At 42.3% G+C, this 22,435-nt stretch overlaps 1 protein-coding gene across 1 annotated transcript in view; it reads left to right on the forward strand.

The window, feature by feature from the left end:
* Positions 1-6,426: 6,426 nt before the first annotated feature.
* Positions 6,427-22,435, forward strand: part of LOC112264642 (protein FAM135B-like) — a 79,210-nt gene continuing 63,201 nt past the window's right edge. The window contains exons 1-2 of the mRNA XM_024441385.2: positions 6,427-6,851; positions 16,397-16,493. Of these exons, the coding sequence (XP_024297153.2) occupies positions 16,417-16,493 (77 nt within the window). The 5' untranslated portion in view covers positions 6,427-6,851; positions 16,397-16,416. The remainder of the gene's footprint in view (positions 6,852-16,396; positions 16,494-22,435) is intronic.

Here is a 22,435-nt window from a genome sequence, read left to right on the forward strand (position 1 = left end):
GGCTTACATATGAATGTACTACATAAAGCAACAACATTGTGCTGTGTGTCCTCAGACCGATCCACAGGCAATTCTCTCTTTCTCCCTCCCCTGGCCTTGTTTTGCTCAACCCTCCACAGCCTCTTCTTCTATCAGAAGGCTGACAGGCAGGGTGATATGGAGTGACGGCAAAGGCACCAAGGCAGTGTGTGACGGCAGAGACCGTATGCACAGAGGTCTTTTTTACAAAGAGATAGGATTGGTGCCGTGTTAAAGCTGAAATCTGCATTTGGGCAAACAGCGCCACTGGCTGCCCCCCAGGCGCATTTGTTATTGTTTTGGTTTTGTATATTAAACGGTAGCTGGGAGCTCCAGCATTAAGAAGAAAACCATCACGGTCAAATACTCTGCTGTTCTATCGTGGGCTCAATGACGTTTGTTGTTTGAAGTAACAGCTTTGCTGCTGTAAAACGGACTTGCCCTGCATCTCCATATGTGGCCACTAGTTGTGCAGAGCAGTTTTAGTGTGAGACATGAGAGTGAGGGGAAGGAGAGAGAGAGAGAGAGAGAGAGAGAGAGAGAGAGAGAATGCAACATAGAGAGAGAGAATGCAATGGCACTAACTGGGGTTAATTCACAACAGAGATGTACATTCCCTCTGTGCTGTGACATACAGGAAGGGAAGCTTAGTGTTCCTTGATGCCTAGTGCACCATAGACTCCCAAGCCCTGGGGATGAACTGTCACAGCAAACAATAGTTTTGACAATGGTGGTCTGGGAAAGCTTGACTGCAGTCTTAACATCAGCTCTTGAGCTGCAGAAAATATCTTTGGACAAGCAATTGTGTTTTGACTTTTCCCCCATACGATGTTGTCAGACCACTGATAAAACTATAAAGCAAGCCAACAGGGTAACAAACGCAACAACTCTATTCTGAGGGGAAAATTCTAAATCAATATCCTACAACTGCCAGATGTTCTAGTCTGTGCTACTGTGCTGTGAAAGATATGTCAACGGCATTAACGATAAGAACATAAACATATTTAAGATTGCGCCTGTTTTATCTTCCACAGAGAGCAATCACAACTCGCTGATCAGTCACCGCTCTCTCTGAGTGAAAAGCACAGTGTGTCATCGCCAGCATCCAGAGATTGCTTGAACGTTTTCTGGCCCCCTCCTCCCTGTGCCTCTGGCGTCACACATATGGCCTTGTCCCCCGGCGTCACAGAGCCTGGACCGTGTAGCATGCCAGCTCTGCAGCTCTCCTGGCGTGGCTCATCTGTCTTAATTACACCAACTGGACCCTCATTCCAGTCTCTGCTGCTCAGCCTTACAAATTAAACCCTGCGGTATCAATCACTTTAATTACTATGTTAATAATTTGGTAGCATTCCCCAGACAAATCTTTATGGCTATAAAAGTAAAAAGTGTGTGTGTGTGTGTGTGTGTGTGTGTCACTTTCATTGCCACAGTGGGTCAAAAGGTGACAGGCCAGCATGCACGCACTGACACACACACAGGCAAGCAGGCACACACACACCACATGATACTGTCCGTGTGACAGGGGCTATTCGAGAGGCCAGATGGATTTTTGACAGAGCTTTAAATCATGACAAAGACACAGTTAACCAGCCCACTGGAGAGCTAAGGAGGAGAGGAAGCCTTCTTAAGGCTTAACAGCTTTATTTTTCCTATGTTCGAATGCCCACAAAAAAAGTTTTACAGTCTGCGCATGCGTGTGTGTGTGCGTGAGTGTCGGACAGATTATAAAGCTGTGCTATCTCAATCTTGGCCTCTGGCCACAGAGCTTCTATAATCCATGCAGAGCTAAATATTATAATGGTACCAGCCCACAACATCACTGGCTAATTTCAAAGCTGTATAAATTCAAGCGTGAGTATTTTCAGTTCCTAATAAAAAAGTACTGTATGTGTAAGGTCTTTTTCTTATATAATGTTATTTCGTCATTATTCTATCTATTCTACTTTATCTATCCGTGATGAAAAGAGTGGATTCCTAACGAGCAATGTTTCCCAAATCTCTCCTCTAGTACCCCAAGCCATACCATTTATTTGATTTATTTGAGTTGTCGCACACCTGATTAAACTGGTCAACTAATCTAGCCTTTATTGACAGTATTTGAATCACATCGTCTTGCTCTGGAATGGATCAGATAAGTGGAATGGCTGAGGATTCTAGGGGAAATGTTTGGGAAACACTGCTACAGAGAGAATGTCATACTGTTTCATCATTTCTTGACTAGCAAGTCCTCAGACTGGAAATATATTACGTCAAGACAGCAGTAAGCCTGACTGAACTCTGACCTCGTGATTTTCCCACAGTAAGGTCACACTCAAGTGGATCCCAATAATGTGCCAATCCACCCAGATATTACTACTTCAACATGTAAATAACTGCACAATACATGTATCATTCAAAAAGCTCTTACCTTGTCAAGACAGCACAGTGGTGCTCCATGTTTTGCCCCCGTCTAGGTGTGTTGGGCGACGCAGGGCTTTAAGAGCAGACAGACAGACAGACAGACAGACAGACAGACAGACAGACAGACAGACAGACAGACAGACAGACAGACAGACAGACAGACAGACAGACAGACAGACAGACAGACAGACAGACAGACAGACAGACAGACAGACAGACAGACAGACAGACAGACAGACAGACAGACAGACAGACAGACAGACAGTGAGTGAGGTAAAGGAGCAAAAGGAGCCACAGACATGAATCTTAGGTTAGTTCCCTCTGAAGTTCAGTCCTGGTGCTGGGAGAGCATGGTGAGGACTGACTGGTGGGACCAGGGCTGGGGATGCTCAAACTGGGGCCTGAGGACACATAAAACCTGCTTCAATGGGTTCCCATTGGACAGGAGCTGTTGAGGAGGTGGTGACTAGGTTTTATTACCAACACTTAAAAGACATGTTGGAGGCCTCTAGGCCTTTTCTCCCTCCTGTTACACCTTATCTTCTCCTCTCTCTCTCTCTCTCTCTCTCCTTCTCTCTCTCTCTTTCACTGTGCCCCATAATGATATGTGTTGGCTGTGTGTAATTCTGTTAATAATTATGTTGCAGGTTAGGAATAGGGATGCCGTAGGAGAGTGTAGAGTGATGGAGGAACAAGGATATCCTAATCGTGTAGGTCCTTTACTGTACCCGGAGAATACCTCTGAAGTGTTGAGGTGAAGAAAGATACATTTTTTTATTACAAGGTCCTGGTCCAAACAGACAGGGTTGTTTGCTTGTACATGTCTTATGTGACGGAGTGTGTGATAGGCTTTTTATAAGACTTGGTGATAGAAATACTCAGGCTACTTTCCTAATGTAATCTCTTGTAAAATTGTAATCAGTAACGTAACTTTTGGAATACCTAAACGCAGTAATGTAATCTGATTATATTCTGTTACTTTTTTAGATTACTTTCCCTTAAGACGCATTAGAAGAAGACAAAAATGTATGTTACCAATTGAACGACATCAATTGGAGGATAAATCAATGTTAAAGTTTACATAGCTGGTCATATGTGGATGTTAAATTTTACTTTATGGGTTGGTTATGTAGGCTTTCTACTACATACAGTTGAAGTCAGAAGTTTACATACACTTAGGTTGGAGTCTTTAAAACTCGTTTTTCAACCACTCCACAAATTTCTTGTTAACAAACTATAGTTGTGGCAAGTCGGTTAGGACATCTACTTTGTGCATGACAAAAGTAATTTTGCCAACAATTGTTTACAGAGAGATTATTTAACTTAGAATTCACTGTATCACAATTCCAGTGGGTCAGAGGTTTACATACACTAAGTTGACTGTGCCTTTAAACAGCTTGGAAAATTCCAGAAAATTATGTCATGGCTTTAGATAAGCTTCTGATAGGCTAATTGACATAATTTGAGTAGACCTCCACAAGTCTGGTTCATCCTTGGGAGCAATTTCCAAACTCCTTAAGGTACCACATTCATCTGCACAAGCAATAGTACACAAGTATAAACACCATGGGACCACGCAGCCATCATACCGCTCAGGAAGGATAAGTGTTCTGTCTCCTAGAGATGAACATACTTTGGTGCAAAAAGTGCAAATCAATCACAGAACAACAGCAAATGACCTTGTGAAGATGCTGGAGGAAACAGACACAAAGGTATCTATATCCACAGTAAAACGAGTCCTATATCGACATAACCTGAAAGGCCGCTCAGCAAGGAAGAAGCCACTGCTCCAAAACCGCCATAAAAAAAGCCAGACTACGGTTTGCAATTGCACATGGGGACAAAGATCGTACTTTTTGGAGAAATGTCCTCTGGTTCTGATGAAACAAAAATTGAACTGTTTGGCCATAATGACCATCGTTACGTTTGGAGGAAAAAGGGGGACGTTTGCAAGCCGAAGAACACCATCCCAACCGTGAAGCACGGGGGTGGCAGCATCATGTTGTGGGGGTGCTTTGCTGCAGGAGGGACTGTTGCCATTCACAAAATAGATGGCATCATGAGGATGAAAATTAGGTGGATATATTGAAGCAAGACATCAGTCAGGAAGATAAAGCTTGGTCGCAGGGTAGCCTAGTGGTTAGAGTGTTGGACTAGTAACCGGAATGTTGCAAGTTCAAATCCCTGTGCTGACAAGGTACAAATCTGTCGTTCTGCCCCTGAACAGGCAGTTAGCCCGCTGTTCCTAGGCTGTCATTGAAAATAAGAATTTGTTCTTAACTGATTTGCCTAGTTAAATAAAGCTTAAACATTTTTTTTAAATGGGTCTTATAAATGGACAATGACCCCAAGCATACTTCCAAAGTTGTGGCAAAATGGCTTAATGACAACAAAGTCAAGGTATTGGAGTGGCCATCACAAAGCCCTGACCTCAATCCTAAAGAAAATGTGTTGGCAGAACTGAAAAAGAGTGTGCGTGTAAGGAGGCCTACAAACCTGACTCAGTTACGCCAGCTCTGTCAGGAGGAATAGGCCAAAATTCCCCCCAACTTATTGTGGGAAGCTTGTGGAAGGCTACCCGACACGTTTGACCCAAGTTAAACAATTTGAAGGCAAAGCTACCAAATACTAATTGAGTGTATGTAAACTTCTGACTCACTGGGAATGTGATGAAAGAAATAAAAGCTGAAATAAATCATTCTCTCGACTATTATTCTGACATTTCACATTCTTAAAATACAGTGGTGATCCTAACTGACCTAAGACTTGGAATTTTTACTAGGATTAATAAATGTCAGGATTTGTGAAAAACTGAGTTTAAATGTATTTGGCTTTAGCCGTATGTCAACTTCCCACTTCAACTGTAAATGGTTAACTTATATGACCAATTTCCACTTGAAGCAGAAATCCTATGTACCATCTCTGAATGTGCAAGACACAAGTTTAGCATTTTAGGCAGAAATCCTATGCAACATTTTAGTATGCTCGATACCAATACATCTGTTATAGTGTAGGAACTGTGAGCTACGAGTAGCCTAGCCCTACATAGTAAATGAACTATATGCAGCCAGTCAGCCTCAGTGTCAGCTCTGATGATGATCTTGCTAAACGCAGGACTTCTGTTTGAGAGAGAAACACATACTTCACTCCGCAGGTCCTAACAGCACATACAGATAACTATATAGATAACTACAGGAAGTGTTTATACCTTTAGCAGATGGTTCTAGATGCTTCTGGTCACATGACTCTGTTTACACACCTGCAATCCCTCTTCTGTCAGACGCATAGGAATAATGATGGGTAGAACCTGTAGGAGATGAACCGTGGGTACTAAGATAAGGCTTTATACTATAGAGAGGGGAGGAGGGATGGGGGGGGGAGAGAGAGAGAGAGAGAGAGAGAGAGAGAGAGAGAGAGAGGATGGAGAAGAGTAACTATGAAAGTGGAGATGAGTTGCACAATAGCCTGCTGACCTACAGATGTTGAGCCGCTGGGGAATGTTATTACTGGTACCTGACATATCTCCTTGACCCTGAGGAACCTGTCATGTGACGTCAAAATGTCAGTAGGCTATACCTGTATAGGCATCAGATCATGGAATAAACCCTGAGCGTGATAAAATGTATATCTCTGTGTGTTTATGAGTGCTCCAACCTGTTCACCAGGAATTTGTATTTTTTTGTAAAGGTTTTCTTTGGTAAACCATATCACTAGATTACTGTCATTGTTGTTGAACACCCCTCTAACTTCTTGTGTTTACTGAACTCTTAACTCCACGACTCCATATTTTGCTTCTCAATCCCATAATAGTCTAGTTGTTGTAGAATACACCGAACTAAGAAATGCTAACAACCTAATGACTGTAAACATAGCCTATTGTATTTGTATTGATAGCGATGGTGAAAGGTGTCAGGTGGACTCTTTCAGTGTTTAATTTCTCAGCCGGCGTTGACGTCAGCCCGTCTATTGTAAGCACAGTGCACAAGCATGCAGCAGCCACGGCAGGACTCTGGTCCACCCTGTGCATGCTGACTGTTAATATTCTCCCGAAACGATGTGTCAACCACCAGAAAGAGGATAAACACGAAGCTAAACCACGAGACAGGCCAGGCGCACCACTTAGACAAATTGAACATTACTGTCATGATGGGGGGAACGTAAACTAAGCTAGGAGGCTGACTTCTAGTGTTTTGCACTGCAGAAGACGAGGATACAGGGGCTGAATGGATAACCATGGCAACAGCAGCAGGAGAAGCGGTGAGCAGCAGCTTACAGCAGCGATATAACCACTGAACACAAACAAGGCATCATACCTCCGTAGATCTGAAAGGCAAGGGTCGCTGTAGGTTGTGAAGCCAAAGCCTTGTGGATATTAGACAGTGGTGGACACTGGTTATTGCGTGGGGATTCGCAGCGCATCAGTGAGCAAGGTAAGGTTTGTTACATTGTAGCTAGCATCCTCATTGTCCATCACAGTGCAGTGGGACAGACAGAGAATATAACGGGCCGGCTGTTGCTTGCTGCTGTATTGTGAAACAGAATGTTTTGACAAGGTTGTAACAGACCTGTCTGCTAAATTGTTGCCGACGCTCCAGCTCATAATTTAGTTGCGGTTAAAAGGTTGATGAGTCTATAATAGCAGCGTTGGCTGTAACAGCATCACTAAAATACCAACAGTAGAACGTTGTGTCTTCCACGCACTCACTCACACACTCACTCACACGCACGCACGCACACACACACACACACGCACACGCACACACACACAGAGCAAATAATTTTATGGAAAACATTTGGCAAACCCCCATAGCTGCTTAGTGGAGGGCAGGTGCTTTGTCTGCTACACACTGCATGCAGCTGTCCGCTTGGTGAACAGTCTACTTTCCTAGCACCTCAGCAGACCCCTACAGCAGATTCCTGAAGTGATAAAACAAGGATTTTCCAGCTGACTTCAACCCACCCAGGTCCATCCGCTCCGGGCAAAATGTAGTCAGACCACATGGGAATTTCGTGTTAAGACAGCATTGACGTTTCACACAATCTGCTGTTAGACAGATCTTATTCCACCTCCATCAACCCTCCAACCACTGTACCAACAGCCCCAACCACTGTGCCAACAGCCCCAACCGCTGTACCAACAGCACACAGGCCACAGCAATGTTATGTTCCTTGGCTAGTTGGATGACTTGATGGAGTGAATTACTATGATATATTATATTAGAGCCTTTGGAGAAATGTTACACATTGTTATCAGCACAGAACAGAAGTGCAAGTTCAGTAAGTCACTGCAACCCTCACCCACTCTTCACCCTTCCAGAAATGTGTGTGTGACTGTGAACGAAACTAGTATTTCTACAGTAGCTAATGTCCTGAGAAGAAGTTGGCCCGGAGTTCACTATCACACCATTTACATAATCTTCTCTCTCCGTTACACAGTCAGTTAGACTCTCCCTGAATCACATATTTTTGCTGCAGCTCCCTTCCTTACTTGGTGCTTCATTCCTGGGGATTGTGACTTTTAAGAAGCGGGTAGTTCACACATCTCATATAGCCTAGTTCCAGTCGGTGCATGGAGGGACAGATCAGTGTACAAGTTCAGCATAAGCCTACTGCTATTCTTGTAGCTCAACAACAAATTTAGGCTGATTTGTCTTTAAACCAAGAAAATAGCCATTTCATTTATTGTGTGGCATGGAGTATAAGGATACCAGTGTGCTGGAGTGTCTATTCTGTGGGATGGTGTTGTTGTATTCCAGTGTGTTCTATTTATTTGTAGGGACGGTGTGTTTGCCTTTTATTCTAGTCTGCTTCATGAGATGGAGGTTCATTATGAAGTGAGAGTGTGAGATTCATTTCCTGTCATGTGACGGTGTTGTGTAAACATTCAGCCGGTTGTCATGACACTGCGACTGTCCTAAGATTACGTCTACGCTTGGCCAGTTGTCTCAGTTATGACTCTCCAAATACGCACTCCAAATATAGGAAAGTAGCTACAGTAGGCTGCTATACTCTGAATAATGTCTGATCCTGAGATATTTGGTTATACTCTTAGAAGGAGAAAAATACCCGCAGACTGCAGGTAGGAAAGTCTGTGGTGAAAAATAACATTTAAATCCATATTATTGTGCTGACCTTAATTTTTCTAGACTATTTCAGGTCTACGAACTACTTGTAGGCAAATGTATGAATACTACGAGTGTACTGGGTTTTGTCCTTATTTCAGTTATTGAAATGTCAGTCTATTTGCAAGCTGAACATACAAGCCAGGTCAGTGAGAGAAGAGCCAGGGGCTTGTTGTGCTTGCTGTGGTTGAGAGATTAGTGGTGACCAACTCAAGTCCCCCATAGAGCACTAGCATATAACCTGTAATAGCCTCATAGAGCCCCAGCCTCTGTACTGTAACCTGTAATAACCTCATAGAGCCCCAGCCTCAGTACTGTAACCTGTAATAGCCTCATAGAGCCCCAGCCTCAGTACTGTAACCTGTAATAGCCTCATAGAGCCCCAGCCTCAGTACTGTAACCTGTAATAGCCTCATAGAGCCCCAGCCTCAGCACTGTAACCTGTAATAACCTCATAGAGCCCCAGCCTCAGTACTGTAACCTGTAATAGCCTCATAGAGCCCCAGCCTCAGTACCTGTAACCTGTAAGCCTAAACTCAATAGAGCCCCAGCCTCAGCAGTGTAACCTGTAATAGCCTCATAGAGCCCTAGCCTCAGCACTGTAACCTGTAATAGCCTCATAGAGCCCCAGCCTCAGCACTGTAACCTGTAATAGCCTCATAGAGCCTCAGACTCAGTAGTGTTATAATACTCTGCATTAAATAGTCATCTGAAAGTGTGTCTTTAACCCAAGCAGGTGGCACTTTGTCATGATTAGAGTTGAATGATTTTTACCTGCAGGCTCAACAGAACGGCAGAATATGGCCACAAGCAGCAGCACATTAAAGGGTCTATTGTAATTGGACTTCAGAGCATCCCCATCAGCTACTAGCATGGTAAATGGTGAAGAGCATTTTAGGGCTGAACCCATTTAGTCGACTGGTCGATTGTTTGATCAATAGGCTGTAGATGGACCGAGATGACTTTAGTCAAGCAGTGACAAATAAAAACATGAACATCATGCCACACAAGACACCTGTCTTATTGGTTCCTGTCTGAGTGGACTGATCCATTTGGAGGCTGTGGGGATGGCACAGTCCATCAGTCTGACATGTGGTACTGAAATTCTATATGGTTAAATTATGTAAGAACAATGGTGCAACGCGAAGAAAAATGATATTATTTTAAAACAAATGCACTTTCTCCTGCGTCGGATAGTGGTCGCTGTCCACGGTTCTGAAACACACCAGTGCACTGTTGAATTGGCACCTTTTCCTCGACCATGTTGCTATGTGCATAATAGCAAAGTTTACCAGCAAAGTGGGGTTGAGAGCGGATGCAGCAGCAGAATGAGGAGACGAGAAAATAGCCCTTGTCTTATTGCCTAAGGAAAGTGAGTAGAGAGGAAACCACATAATGAAACCCCATAGCATAGGATATGCTAGAGGTCAGGCCCTATTGGTGACGTGCATCCGATGCATACATGTGTCACATAATGAGAGCGAGAGTTGAGGGAATAGGGAATGTTTTTGGTCACAGAATGGCTGTAATTATGTTGCAGCTTCAGCAACATGGACAGTGTGATAAACACTTTGATGTTCTGTGGTGGTCGCTGCAGCAGGGAGAAGAGAGAGGCAACGGGTGTTTGTCACAGTCACTTGCTGTCTTTTTTTAACACGGCGCAGCAAGTCTGAGCCCAGCCTGGCACAATCAAATCAATTGCTGGTCAGACTCCCTCTAGTCATCTGTGTGTCTTAATTATTTAACCAAACAGTGTGCTTAAAGCATCAGATAAGCTTAGTGAATCGAGTTGATTTGATTAAAACACATAGGATGTATCTATATGTGGAAAAATACACGTTTAAAAATTCAGACCAATCGATTTGTCGACAGAGCAGAAGACTCTTCGTCAACCAAGATTTTTTTAGTCGGGGACAGACCTAGAACATATCATACTGGACAACAATCTCCAGGTCTTAGTATTCTGTCTAGACTTCATCTGTCTTAACACTTGAACTACAGTTTAAGTGAAGGTCTCTTTGATTCACAGAGGATCTTTTCTGGCTTATCTTGCACATACAGTAAGCATCATTTAACTGACTATAGAGAACATTTTGATTAAACTGAGAGACAAAGCCACCGCAGTTGACCCAGCCTGAGACAATGTCTAGCTGGAGCGGTGTAGGTCAGGGACAATGTGTAGCTGGAGCAGTGTAGGTCAGGGACAATGTGTAGCTGGAGCAGTGTAGGTGAGGGACAATGTGTAGCTGGAACAATGTACTGTAGGTCAGGCACATTTAGCAGCATCTATTAAATTCTGTGGTTCAATGCCATTCATTCAGCATGTGGATTCTTTGTTACCAGGCTGGTACATTGTGCAATCAGACCCACACATCTTTTCTATTGCTATGACTAACCCACTACTGTACATTCAGCAGGCTTCTTCACGTCAATAGTCAACTTTGAAATGGAAGCTGATGGCTCAACAGAGTAGTAGAGACGAGATGGTGAGGTCCATTTTTTCATCATCATCCTCCTCCTCATCATCATCCTTCCCCTCATCCTCATCATCATCAGCGCAGGCAGACACGCTCAGTAGAAATAAGGGAATTATTGCAAACATGTAATACCCTTGAAACTGTTTTGTGTATCACAGAGATCCTGTCAAAGTTCTATGTAAATCTATGGTCTGGAGATACTGTGCCTGTGACCTATTTACATTCAACTATTGATCAACTTCTGCCTCGGTTGATTAGCAGGGGAGATAATGCAACCTCTGCCATATACAGTACTTCTGTTGACAGTCAGCATGATCTAGCGGTTACCCTGGGATTGTGTGTGTGTGTGTGTGTGACAGCGAGAACCAGTGACAGAGAGAGAGAGATTGACTGATATGCAACCTCCTGTGTTTCTGTAAGGCACACAGTGTTCAGTCCCAGCTGTAGCCTGTATATGTCCCAGACAGAGAGATGAAAATGCAGAGCTCCTGCTTTTGACTCAATGTGAGACAACTGACAACAGCTGACTAGATCTGGGCTCAAGTGAGACTTGGGAAAATGTTGACTAAACCAAATAAATTACGCCTTTTCCATTGTGTAATACACTTTAGACAAAATAATGTAGAATACAGCACTGATGTAGAATATAACACTGATGAACAATACAACACTGATGAACAATACAACACTGATGAACAATACAACACTGATGAACAATACAACACTGATGTACAATACAACACTGATGAACAATACAACACTGATGTTTAATACAACACTGATGTACAATACAACACTGATGAACAATACAACACTGATGTAGAATACAACACTGATGAACAATACAACACTGATGAACAATACAACACTGATGTTCAATACAACACTGATGTACAATACAACACTGATGAACAATACAACACTGATGAACAATACAACACTGATGAACAATACAACACTGATGAACAATACAACACTGATGTTCAATACAACACTGATGTACAATACAACACTGATGAACAATACAACACTGATGTAGAATACAACACTGATGAACAATACAACACTGATGTAGAATACAATGTTCAATACAACACTGATGTACAATACAATGTTCAATACAACACTGATGTACAATACAATGTTCAATACAACACTGATGTACAATACAATGTTCAATACAACACTGATGTACAATATAATGTTCAATACAACACTGATGTAGAATACAATGTTCAATACAACACTGATGTAGAATACAATGTTCAATACAACATACACCACTGATGTACAATACAACACTGATGTACAATGCAATGTACAATACAACACTTACGTACAATACAACACTGATGTACAATACAATGTACAATACAACACTTACGTACAATACAACACTGATGTACAATACAATGTTCAATACAACACTGATGTACAATACAATGTACAATACAACACTTACGTACAATACAACACTGATGTAGAATACAATGTTCAATACAACACTGATGTACAATACAATGTACAATACAACACTTACGTACAATACAACACTGATGTACAATACAATGTACAATACAACATACACCACTGATGTACAATACAACACTGATGTACAATACAATGTACAATACAACACTTACGTACAATACAACACTGATGTAGAATACAATGTTCAATACAACACTGATGTACAATACAATGTACAATACAACACTTACGTACAATACAACACTGATGTAGAATACAATGTTCAATACAACACTTACGTACAATACAACACTGATGTACAATACAACACTGATGTAGAATACAATGTACAATACAACACTTACGTACAATACAACACTGATGTACAATACAACACTGATGTACAATACAACACTGATGTAGAATACAATGTACAATACAACACTTATGTACAATACAACACTGATGTAGAATACAATGTACAATACAAGACTTAATACAACGATACAATACAACACTGATGTAGAATACAATGTTCAATACAACACTGATGTACAATACAACACTGATGTACAATACAATGTACAATACAACATACACCACTGATGTACAATACAACACTGATGTAGAATACAATGTACAATACAACATGTTACAATGTTCAATACAACACTGATGTAGAATACAATGTTCAATACAACACTTGATGTACAATACAACACTGATGTACAATACAATGTTCAATACAACACTGATGTACAATACAACACTGATGTACAATACAACACTGATGAACAATACAACACTGATGTAGAATACAACACTGATGAACAATACAACACTGATGTAGAATACAATGTTCAATACAACACTGATGTACAATACAATGTTCAATACAACACTGATGTACAATACAATGTTCAATACAACACTGATGTACAATACAATGTTCAATACAACACTGATGTACAATATAATGTTCAATACAACACTGATGTAGAATACAATGTTCAATACAACACTGATGTAGAATACAATGTTCAATACAACATACACCACTGATGTACAATACAACACTGATGTACAATGCAATGTACAATACAACACTTACGTACAATACAACACTGATGTACAATGCAATGTACAATACAACACTTACGTACAATACAACACTGATGTACAATACAATGTACAATACAACACTTACGTACAATACAACACTGATGTAGAATACAATGTTCAATACAACACTGATGTACAATACAATGTACAATACAACACTTACGTACAATACAACACTGATGTACAATACAATGTACAATACAACATACACCACTGATGTACAATACAACACTGATGTACAATACAATGTACAATACAACACTTACGTACAATACAACACTGATGTAGAATACAATGTTCAATACAACACTGATGTACAATACAATGTACAATACAACACTTACGTACAATACAACACTGATGTAGAATACAATGTTCAATACAACACTTACGTACAATACAACACTGATGTACAATACAACACTGATGTAGAATACAATGTACAATACAACACTTACGTACAATACAACACTGATGTACAATACAACACTGATGTACAATACAACACTGATGTAGAATACAATGTACAATACAACACTTATGTACAATACAACACTGATGTAGAATACAATGTACAATACAAGACTTACGTACAATACAACACTGATGTAGAATACAATGTTCAATACAACACTGATGTACAATACAACACTGATGTACAATACAATGTACAATACAACATACACCACTGATGTACAATACAACACTGATGTAGAATACAATGTTCAATACAACACTGATGTACAATACAACACTGATGTACAATACAATGTACAATACAACATACACCACTGATGTACAATACAACACTGATGTACAATACAACACTGATGTACAATACAGCATACTTTACACAGCAGCACAATATCCTCCTCATATTCTCTCTCCACCAGCTGTTCAAGGCTGTTGGGTCAAGGCTCTGTGTCAGGACAGGTCACAGTTAATATGACCCATGGACTGACAGCACAAACCTCAGTTCCCTACCATAACCTTTATTAAAGTAGCCAGTTTGGGCAGGGGTGTGTGTGTGTGTGTGTGTGTGTGTGTGTGTGTGTGTGTGTGTGTGTGTGTGTGTGTGTGTGTGTGTGTGTGTGTGTGTGTGTGTGTGTGTGTGTGCCTGCCCCCTCACATGTTCATGTAACACAAGAAGTCATGTCAGCAGAAGGCAGCAATGCTGTGTGACATATATCTTCCTTCCCTTTAGCTGGTTTTCAACAGCAATGGGATAATGGACCACACAGTGGTGGAGAACGAGGCTTTGTTATTGCGTTTCTCTTGCTTACTTCTGCGTAGTTGCTTTACGGCGTCAAATGATTGTTATGATCCGTTATCCCTTTGTTTTCATGTGTCTGTGAAGCTAGAACAGTCTAATGTGGACAAACAGCTTTTTGAAGTAGATTTGAATGCAGACCATGTCACATAGCAAATGTGATGTTTAGTTTACTGTCCTACAGGCACGGCTATGCTGTTGTTTCATTGGCTCAGTTGGTAGAGCATGGAGCTCGCACTGTCAGTGTTGTGGGTTCCATTCCCGTGGGCCATCTACAGTATATTTCAAATGTATCATCTGTTAAATGGCATATATTATTTGATTTGTTAGAGTTATTAAATGGGGATCAAACAAGCTCAATTATCAACTTTTGAATAACTGTGACTCGTTAGTAGAGGTTTAGCATGTTAGCCTCTGGGCTTTAAATCTGAATCAAAACAGGCAATAAACACAACGGCTACTATGTTACTATAGTAACAGTAGCAGTGCGGCAACGGTAACAGTGCGGTAACAATCTTACCCATGCTATTGCCAACTACCTCTACTACTATCATGACAGAAGGCACTCATGAGAAGAAGGCTAGAATTCTTTATTCGTGACTGTGAAATATGTGGTTGTTTTAACTACTTAAGTTGAACGCACTGACTGTAAATCACTCTGGATGAGAGTGTCTGCTAAATGACCAGCATGTACATGTAAATGTCTTAAAGAACACAGACTTCAACATGATATTGTGAGTCAACACTTTCCATCCCATCAATTTAGAACCGTTTTCTAAAACTTCATCGCGGGTGTCTCTCTCTCCATTCCTCTCAATGTCTCATGCTGAGGTTGTGTGCAGTCTGTTGAGTGTTGGCTCTGTGAATAGCTCCCTGGGAGATGGAAGGACCAAGGCAAACGCTTCCTGAATGACTCATTGTTTGTCTAATTAGAAACCATGGTGGAGGAGTGTGTGTGTGTGTGTGTGTGTGTGTGTGTGTGTGTGTGTGTGTGTGTGTGTGTGTGTGTGTGTGTGTGTGTGTGTGTGTGTGTGTGTGTGTGTGTGTGTGAGTGCGTGAGTGAGTGAGTGAGTGAGTGAGTGAGTGAGTGAGTGAGTGTGTGTGTGTGTGTAGAGGAGCTTCTATATCCAGTCTGGGGTTACCTCCCTAAATGCCAGTGTGCCTCTCACTATGAGGCCTCCGGAGGTCAACAGAGTCATAGAAGCACTACAGTGAAGAAGAAAAATGACAGTGTTCAATGATTAGATGATAAACGTCACGATTCGATTTTGATTCCTTGTGAATGCCTTTTTGTATTTTTGCATGAAAGGATGCTTCGTTGGCCATGAATTCACTGATGAATCATGAAGGTGCTAATGGCTTTGTCACTTCAATCATAAAACAATGGGGGTAGTGCTATAGAGCATTTTCCAGTGTGCTCCTCTCACTGCAATACAGTATGCATCCAGATGTGTCTATTGGGACTCCATTTTTACCCATCTTATATCGATGGATATATTCTCTTTCCTCTGCAGGGGATGACCTGGAAAATATCATGTCTGAAGTACAGGGGACGTTGGAGTTTTCTGTAGAGCTGAACAAGTTTCACAATGTGGATCTCTTCCAGAGAGGGTGAGTGTAATGGAGGTGGACCGGTGAACCCCGCTCCTAGGATGAGTAAACTTGCCTTGAGACCTGAAGACTGCCCAAGCTAATGATCAGGCTTTAGCTCAGAGGGCTAACATACTCCTGTGGCATGTAGGAAACTTGGGTTGAAACAGTCTCCACCTGTATCTCTGGCTGCTTCATAGTTCATATTAATACCCACTGACAGTCTCCACCTGTATCTCTGGCTGCTTCACTTAATACCCACTGACAGTCTCCACCTGTATCTCTGGCTGCTTCATTTAATACCCACTGACAGTCTCCACCTGTATCTCTGGCTGCTTCACTTAATACCCACTGACAGTCTCCACCTGTATCTCTGGCTGCTTCACTTAATACCCACTGACAGTCTCCACCTGTATCTCTGGCTGCTTCATAGTTCATATTAATACCCACTGACAGTCTCCACCTGTATCTCTGGCTGCTTCACTTAATACCCACTGACAGTCTCCACCTGTATCTCTGGCTGCTTCATAGTTCATATTAATACACACTGACAGTCTCCACCTGTGTCTCTGGCTGCTTCATAGTTAATATTAATACCCACTAACACTGTCCACCTGTATCTCTGGCTGCTTCACTTAATACCCACTGACAGTCTCCACCTGTAGCTCTGGCTGCATCACTTAATATCCAATGACAGTCTCCACCTGTAGCTCTGGCTGCTTCATAGTTCATATTAATACACACATACAGTCTCCACCTGTATCTCTGGCTGCTTCATAGTTAATATTAATACCCACTAACAGTCTCCACCTGTATCTCTGGCTGCTTACTAGTTCATATTAATACACACTGACAGTCTCCACTAGTATCTCTGGCTGCTTCATAGTTCATATTAATACCCACTGACAGTCTCCACCTGTATCTCTGGCTGCTTCATAGTTCATATTAATACCCACTGACAGTCTCCACCTGTATCTCTGGCTGCTTCATAGTTCATATTAATACCCACTGACAGTCTCCACCTGTATCTCTGGCTGCTTCATAGTTCATATTAATACCCACTGACATTCTCCACCTGTAGCTGTGGCTGCTTCACTTAATACCCACTGACAGTGTCCACCTGTATCTCTGGCTGCTTCACATAATACCCACTGACAGTCTCCACCTGTATCTCTGGCTGCTTCATAGTTAATATTAATACCCACTAACAGTCTCCACCTGTATTCTGGCTGCTTCATAATACCCACTGACAGTCTCCACCTGTATCTCTGGCTGCTTCATAGTTCATATTAATACCCACTGACAGTCTCCACCTGTATCTCTGGCTGCTTCATAGTTCATATTAATACCCACTGACAGTCTCCACCTGTATCTCTGGCTACTTAATACCCACTGACAGTCTCCACCTGTATCTCTGGCTGCTTCACTTAATACCCACTGACAGTCTCCACCTGTATCTCTGGCTGCTTCATAGTTCATATTAATACCCACTGACAGTCTCCACCTGTATCTCTGGCTGCTTCATAGTTCATATTAATACCCACTGACAGTCTCCACCTGTATCTCTGGCTGCTTCATAGTTCATATTAATACCCACTGACAGTCTCCACCTGTATCTCTGGCTGCTTCATAGTTAATATTAATACCCACTGACAGTCTCCACCTGTATCTCTGGCTGCTTCATAGTTCATATTAATACCCACTGACAGTCTCCACCTGTAGCTCTGGCTGCTTCATAGTTAATATTAATACCCACTGATAGTCTCCACCTGTATCTCTGGCTGCTTCATAGTTCATATTAATACCCACTGACAGTCTCCACCTGTATCTCTGGCTGCTTCATAATACCCACTGACAGTCTCCACCTGTATCTCTGGCTGCTTCACATAATACCCACTGACAGTCTCCACCTGTAGCTCTGGCTGCTTCATAGTTCATATTAATACCCACTGACAGTCTCCAACTGTAGCTTTGGTTGCTTCACTGCTCCACCTGTAGCTCTGGCTGCTACATAGTTCATATTAATACCCACTGACAGTCTCCACCTGTAGCTCTGGCTGCTTCATAGTTCATATTAATACCCACTGACAGTCTCCACCTGTATCTCTGGCTGCTTCATAGTTCATATTAATACCAACTGACAGTCTCCACCTGTAGCTCTGGCTAATTCACTTAATACCCACTGACAGTCTCCACCTGTATCTCTGGCTGCTTCACTTAATACCCACTGACAGTCTCCACCTGTAGCTCTGGCTGCTTCATAGTTAATATTAATACCCACTAACAGTCTCCACCTGTATCTCTGGCTGCTTCACTTAATACCCACTGACAGTCTCCACCTGTAGTTCTGGCTGCTTCATAGTTAATATTAATACCCACTGACAGTCTCCACCTGTATCTCTGGCTGCTTCACTGCTCCACCTGTATCTCTGGTTGTTTCATAGTTAATATTAATACCCACTAACAGTCTCCACCTGCATCTCTGGCTGCTTCACTTAATACCCACTGACAGTCTCCACCTGTAGCTCTGGCTGCTTCATAGTTAATATTAATACCCACTAACAGTCTCCACCTGTATTTCTGGCTTCACTTAATACCCACTGACAGTCTCCACCTGTTCATCTCTGGCTGCTTCATTAATACCCACTGACAGTCTCCACCTGTATCTCTGGCTGCTTCATAGTTAATATTAATACCCACTAACAGTCTCCACCTGTATCTCTGGCTGCTTCACTTAATACCCACTGACAGTCTCCACCTGTAGCTCTGGCTGCTTCATAGTTCATATTAATACCCACTGACAGTCTCCAACTGTAGCTTTGGCTGCTTCACTAATACCCACCAACAGTCTCCACCTGTATCTCTGGCTGCTACATAGTTCATATTAATACCCACTGACAGTCTCCACCTGTAGCTCTGGCTGCTTCATAGTTCATATTAAGACCCACTGACAGTCTCCACCTGTAGCTTTGGCTGCTTCTTAGTTCATATTAATACCCACTCACCGTCTCCACCTGTATCTCTGGCTGCTTCACTTAATACCCACTGACAGTCTCCACCTGTATCTCTGGCTGCTTCACTTAATACCCACTGACAGTCTCCACCTGTATCTCTGGCTGCTTCATAGTTAATATTAATACCCACTAACAGTCTCCACCTGTATCTCTGGCTGCTTCACTTAATACCCACTGACAGTCTCCACCTGTAGCTCTGGCTGCTTCATAGTTAATATTAATACCCACTAACAGTCTCCACCTGTATTTCTGGCTACTTCACTTAATACCCACTGACAGTCTCCACCTGTATCTCTGGCTGCTTCAGTTCATATTAATACCCACTGACAGTCTCCACCTGTATCTCTGGCTGCTTCATAGTTCATATTAATACCCACTGACAGTCTCCACCTGTAGCTCTGGCTGCTTCACTTAATACCCATGACAGTCTCCACCTGTATCTCTGGCTGCTTCACTTAATACCCACTGACAGTCTCCACCTGTATCTCTGGCTGCTTCCTAGTTCATATTAATACACACTGACAGTCTCCACCTGTATCTCTGGCTGCTTCATAGTTCATATTAATACCCACTGACAGTCTCCTGCTGTATCTATGGCTGCTTCATAGTTCATATTAATACCCACTGACAGTCTTCACCTGTAGCTCTGGCTGCTTCATAGTTAATATTAATACCCACTAACAGTCTCCACCTGTATTTCTGGATACTTCACTTAATACCCACTGACAGTCTCCACCTGCATCTCTGGCTGCTTCACTTAATACCCACTGACAGTCTCCACCTGTATCTCTGGCTGCTTCATAGTTCATATTAATACCAACTGACAGTCTCCACCTGTAGCTCTGGCTGCTTCAGTTAATATTAATACCCACTGACAGTCTCCACCTGTATCTCTGGCTGCTTCACTTAATACCCACTGACTCTCCACCTGTATCTCTGGCTGCTTCATAGTTCATATTAATACCCACTGACAGTCTCCCTGTATCTCTGGCTGCTTCATAGTTCATATTAATACCCACTGACAGTCTCCACCTGTATCTCTGGCTGCTTCCTAGTTCATATTAATACCACTGACAGTCTCCACCTGTATCTCTGGCTGCTTCATAGTTCATATTAATACCCACTGACAGTCTCCACCTGTATCTCTGGCTGCTTCATAGTTCATATTAATATCCACTGACAGTCTCCACCTGTAGCTCTGGCTGCTTCATAGTTCATATTAATACCCACTGACAGTCTCCACCTGTATCTCTGGCTGCTTCATAGTTCATATTAATACCCACTGACAGTCTCCACCTGTATCTCTGGCTGCTTCACTTAATACCCACTGACAGTCTCCACCTGTATCTCTGGCTGCTTCACATAATACCCACTGACAGTCTCCACCTGTAGCTCTGGCTGCTTCATTAATATTAATACCCACTGACAGTCTCCAACTGTAGCTTTGGCTGCTTCACTTAATACCCACCAACAGTCTCCACCTGTAGCTCTGGCTGCTTCATAGTTCATATTAATACCCACTGACAGTCTCCACCTGTAGCTCTGGCTGCTTCATAGTTCATATTAATACCCACTGACAGTCTCCACCTGTAGCTCTGGCTGCTTCTTAGTTCATATTAATACCCACTGTCTCCACCTGTATCTCTGGCTGCTTCACTTAATACCCACTGACAGTCTCCACCTGTATCTCTGGCTGCTTCACTTAATACCCACTGACAGTCTCCACCTGTATCTCTGGCTGCTTCATAGTTAATATTAATACCCACTAACAGTCTCCACCTGTATCTCTGGCTGCTTCATTTAATACCCATGACAGTCTCCACCTGTAGCTCTGGCTGCTTCATAGTTAATATTAATACCCACTAACAGTCTCCACCTGTATCTCTGGCTGCTTCACTTAATACCCACTGACAGTCTCCACCTGTATCTCTGGCTGTTTCATAGTTAATATTAATACCCACTAACAGTCTCCACCTGCATCTCTGGCTGCTTCACTTAATACCCACTGACAGTCTCCACCTGTAGCTCTGGCTGCTTCATAGTTAATATTAATACCCACTAACAGTCTCCACCTGTATTTCTGGATACTTCACTTAATACCCACTGACAGTCTCCACCTGCATCTCTGGCTGCTTCACTTAATACCCACTGACAGTCTCCACCTGTATCTCTGGCTGCTTCATAGTTAATATTAATACCCACTAACAGTCTCCACCTGTATCTATGGCTGCTTCACTTAATACCCACTGACAGTCTCCACCTGTAGCTCTGGCTGCTTCATAGTTAATATTAATACCCACTGACAGTCTCCAACTGTAGCTTTGGTTGCTTCACTTAATACCCACCAACAGTCTCCACCTGTATCTCTGGCTGCTTCATAGTTCATATTAATACCCACTGACAGTCTCCACCTGTAGCTCTGGCTGCTTCATAGTTCATATTAATACCCACTGACAGTCTCCACCTGTAGCTCTGGCTGCTTCTTAGTTCATATTAATACCCACTCACCGTCTCCACCTGTATCTCTGGCTGCTTCACTTAATACCCACTGACAGTCTCCACCTGTATCTCTGGCTGCTTCACTTAATACCCACTGACAGTCTCCACCTGTATCTCTGGCTGCTTCATAGTTAATATTAATACCCACTAACAGTCTCCACCTGTATCTATGGCTGCTTCACTTAATACCCACTGACAGTCTCCACCTGTAGCTCTGGCTGCTTCATGGTTAATATTAATACCCACTAACAGTCTCCACCTGTATTTCTGGATACTTCACTTAATACCCACTGACAGTCTCCACCTGTATCTCTGGCTGCTTCATAGTTCATATTAATACCACTGACAGTCTCCACCTGTATCTCTGGCTGCTTCATAGTTCATATTAATACCACTGACAGTCTCCACCTGTATCTCTGGCTAATTCACTTAATACCCACTGACAGTCTC

Source organism: Oncorhynchus tshawytscha, linkage group LG13 (genome assembly GCF_018296145.1).
Source record: "Oncorhynchus tshawytscha isolate Ot180627B linkage group LG13, Otsh_v2.0, whole genome shotgun sequence".
Taxonomy (NCBI): domain Eukaryota; kingdom Metazoa; phylum Chordata; class Actinopteri; order Salmoniformes; family Salmonidae; genus Oncorhynchus; species Oncorhynchus tshawytscha.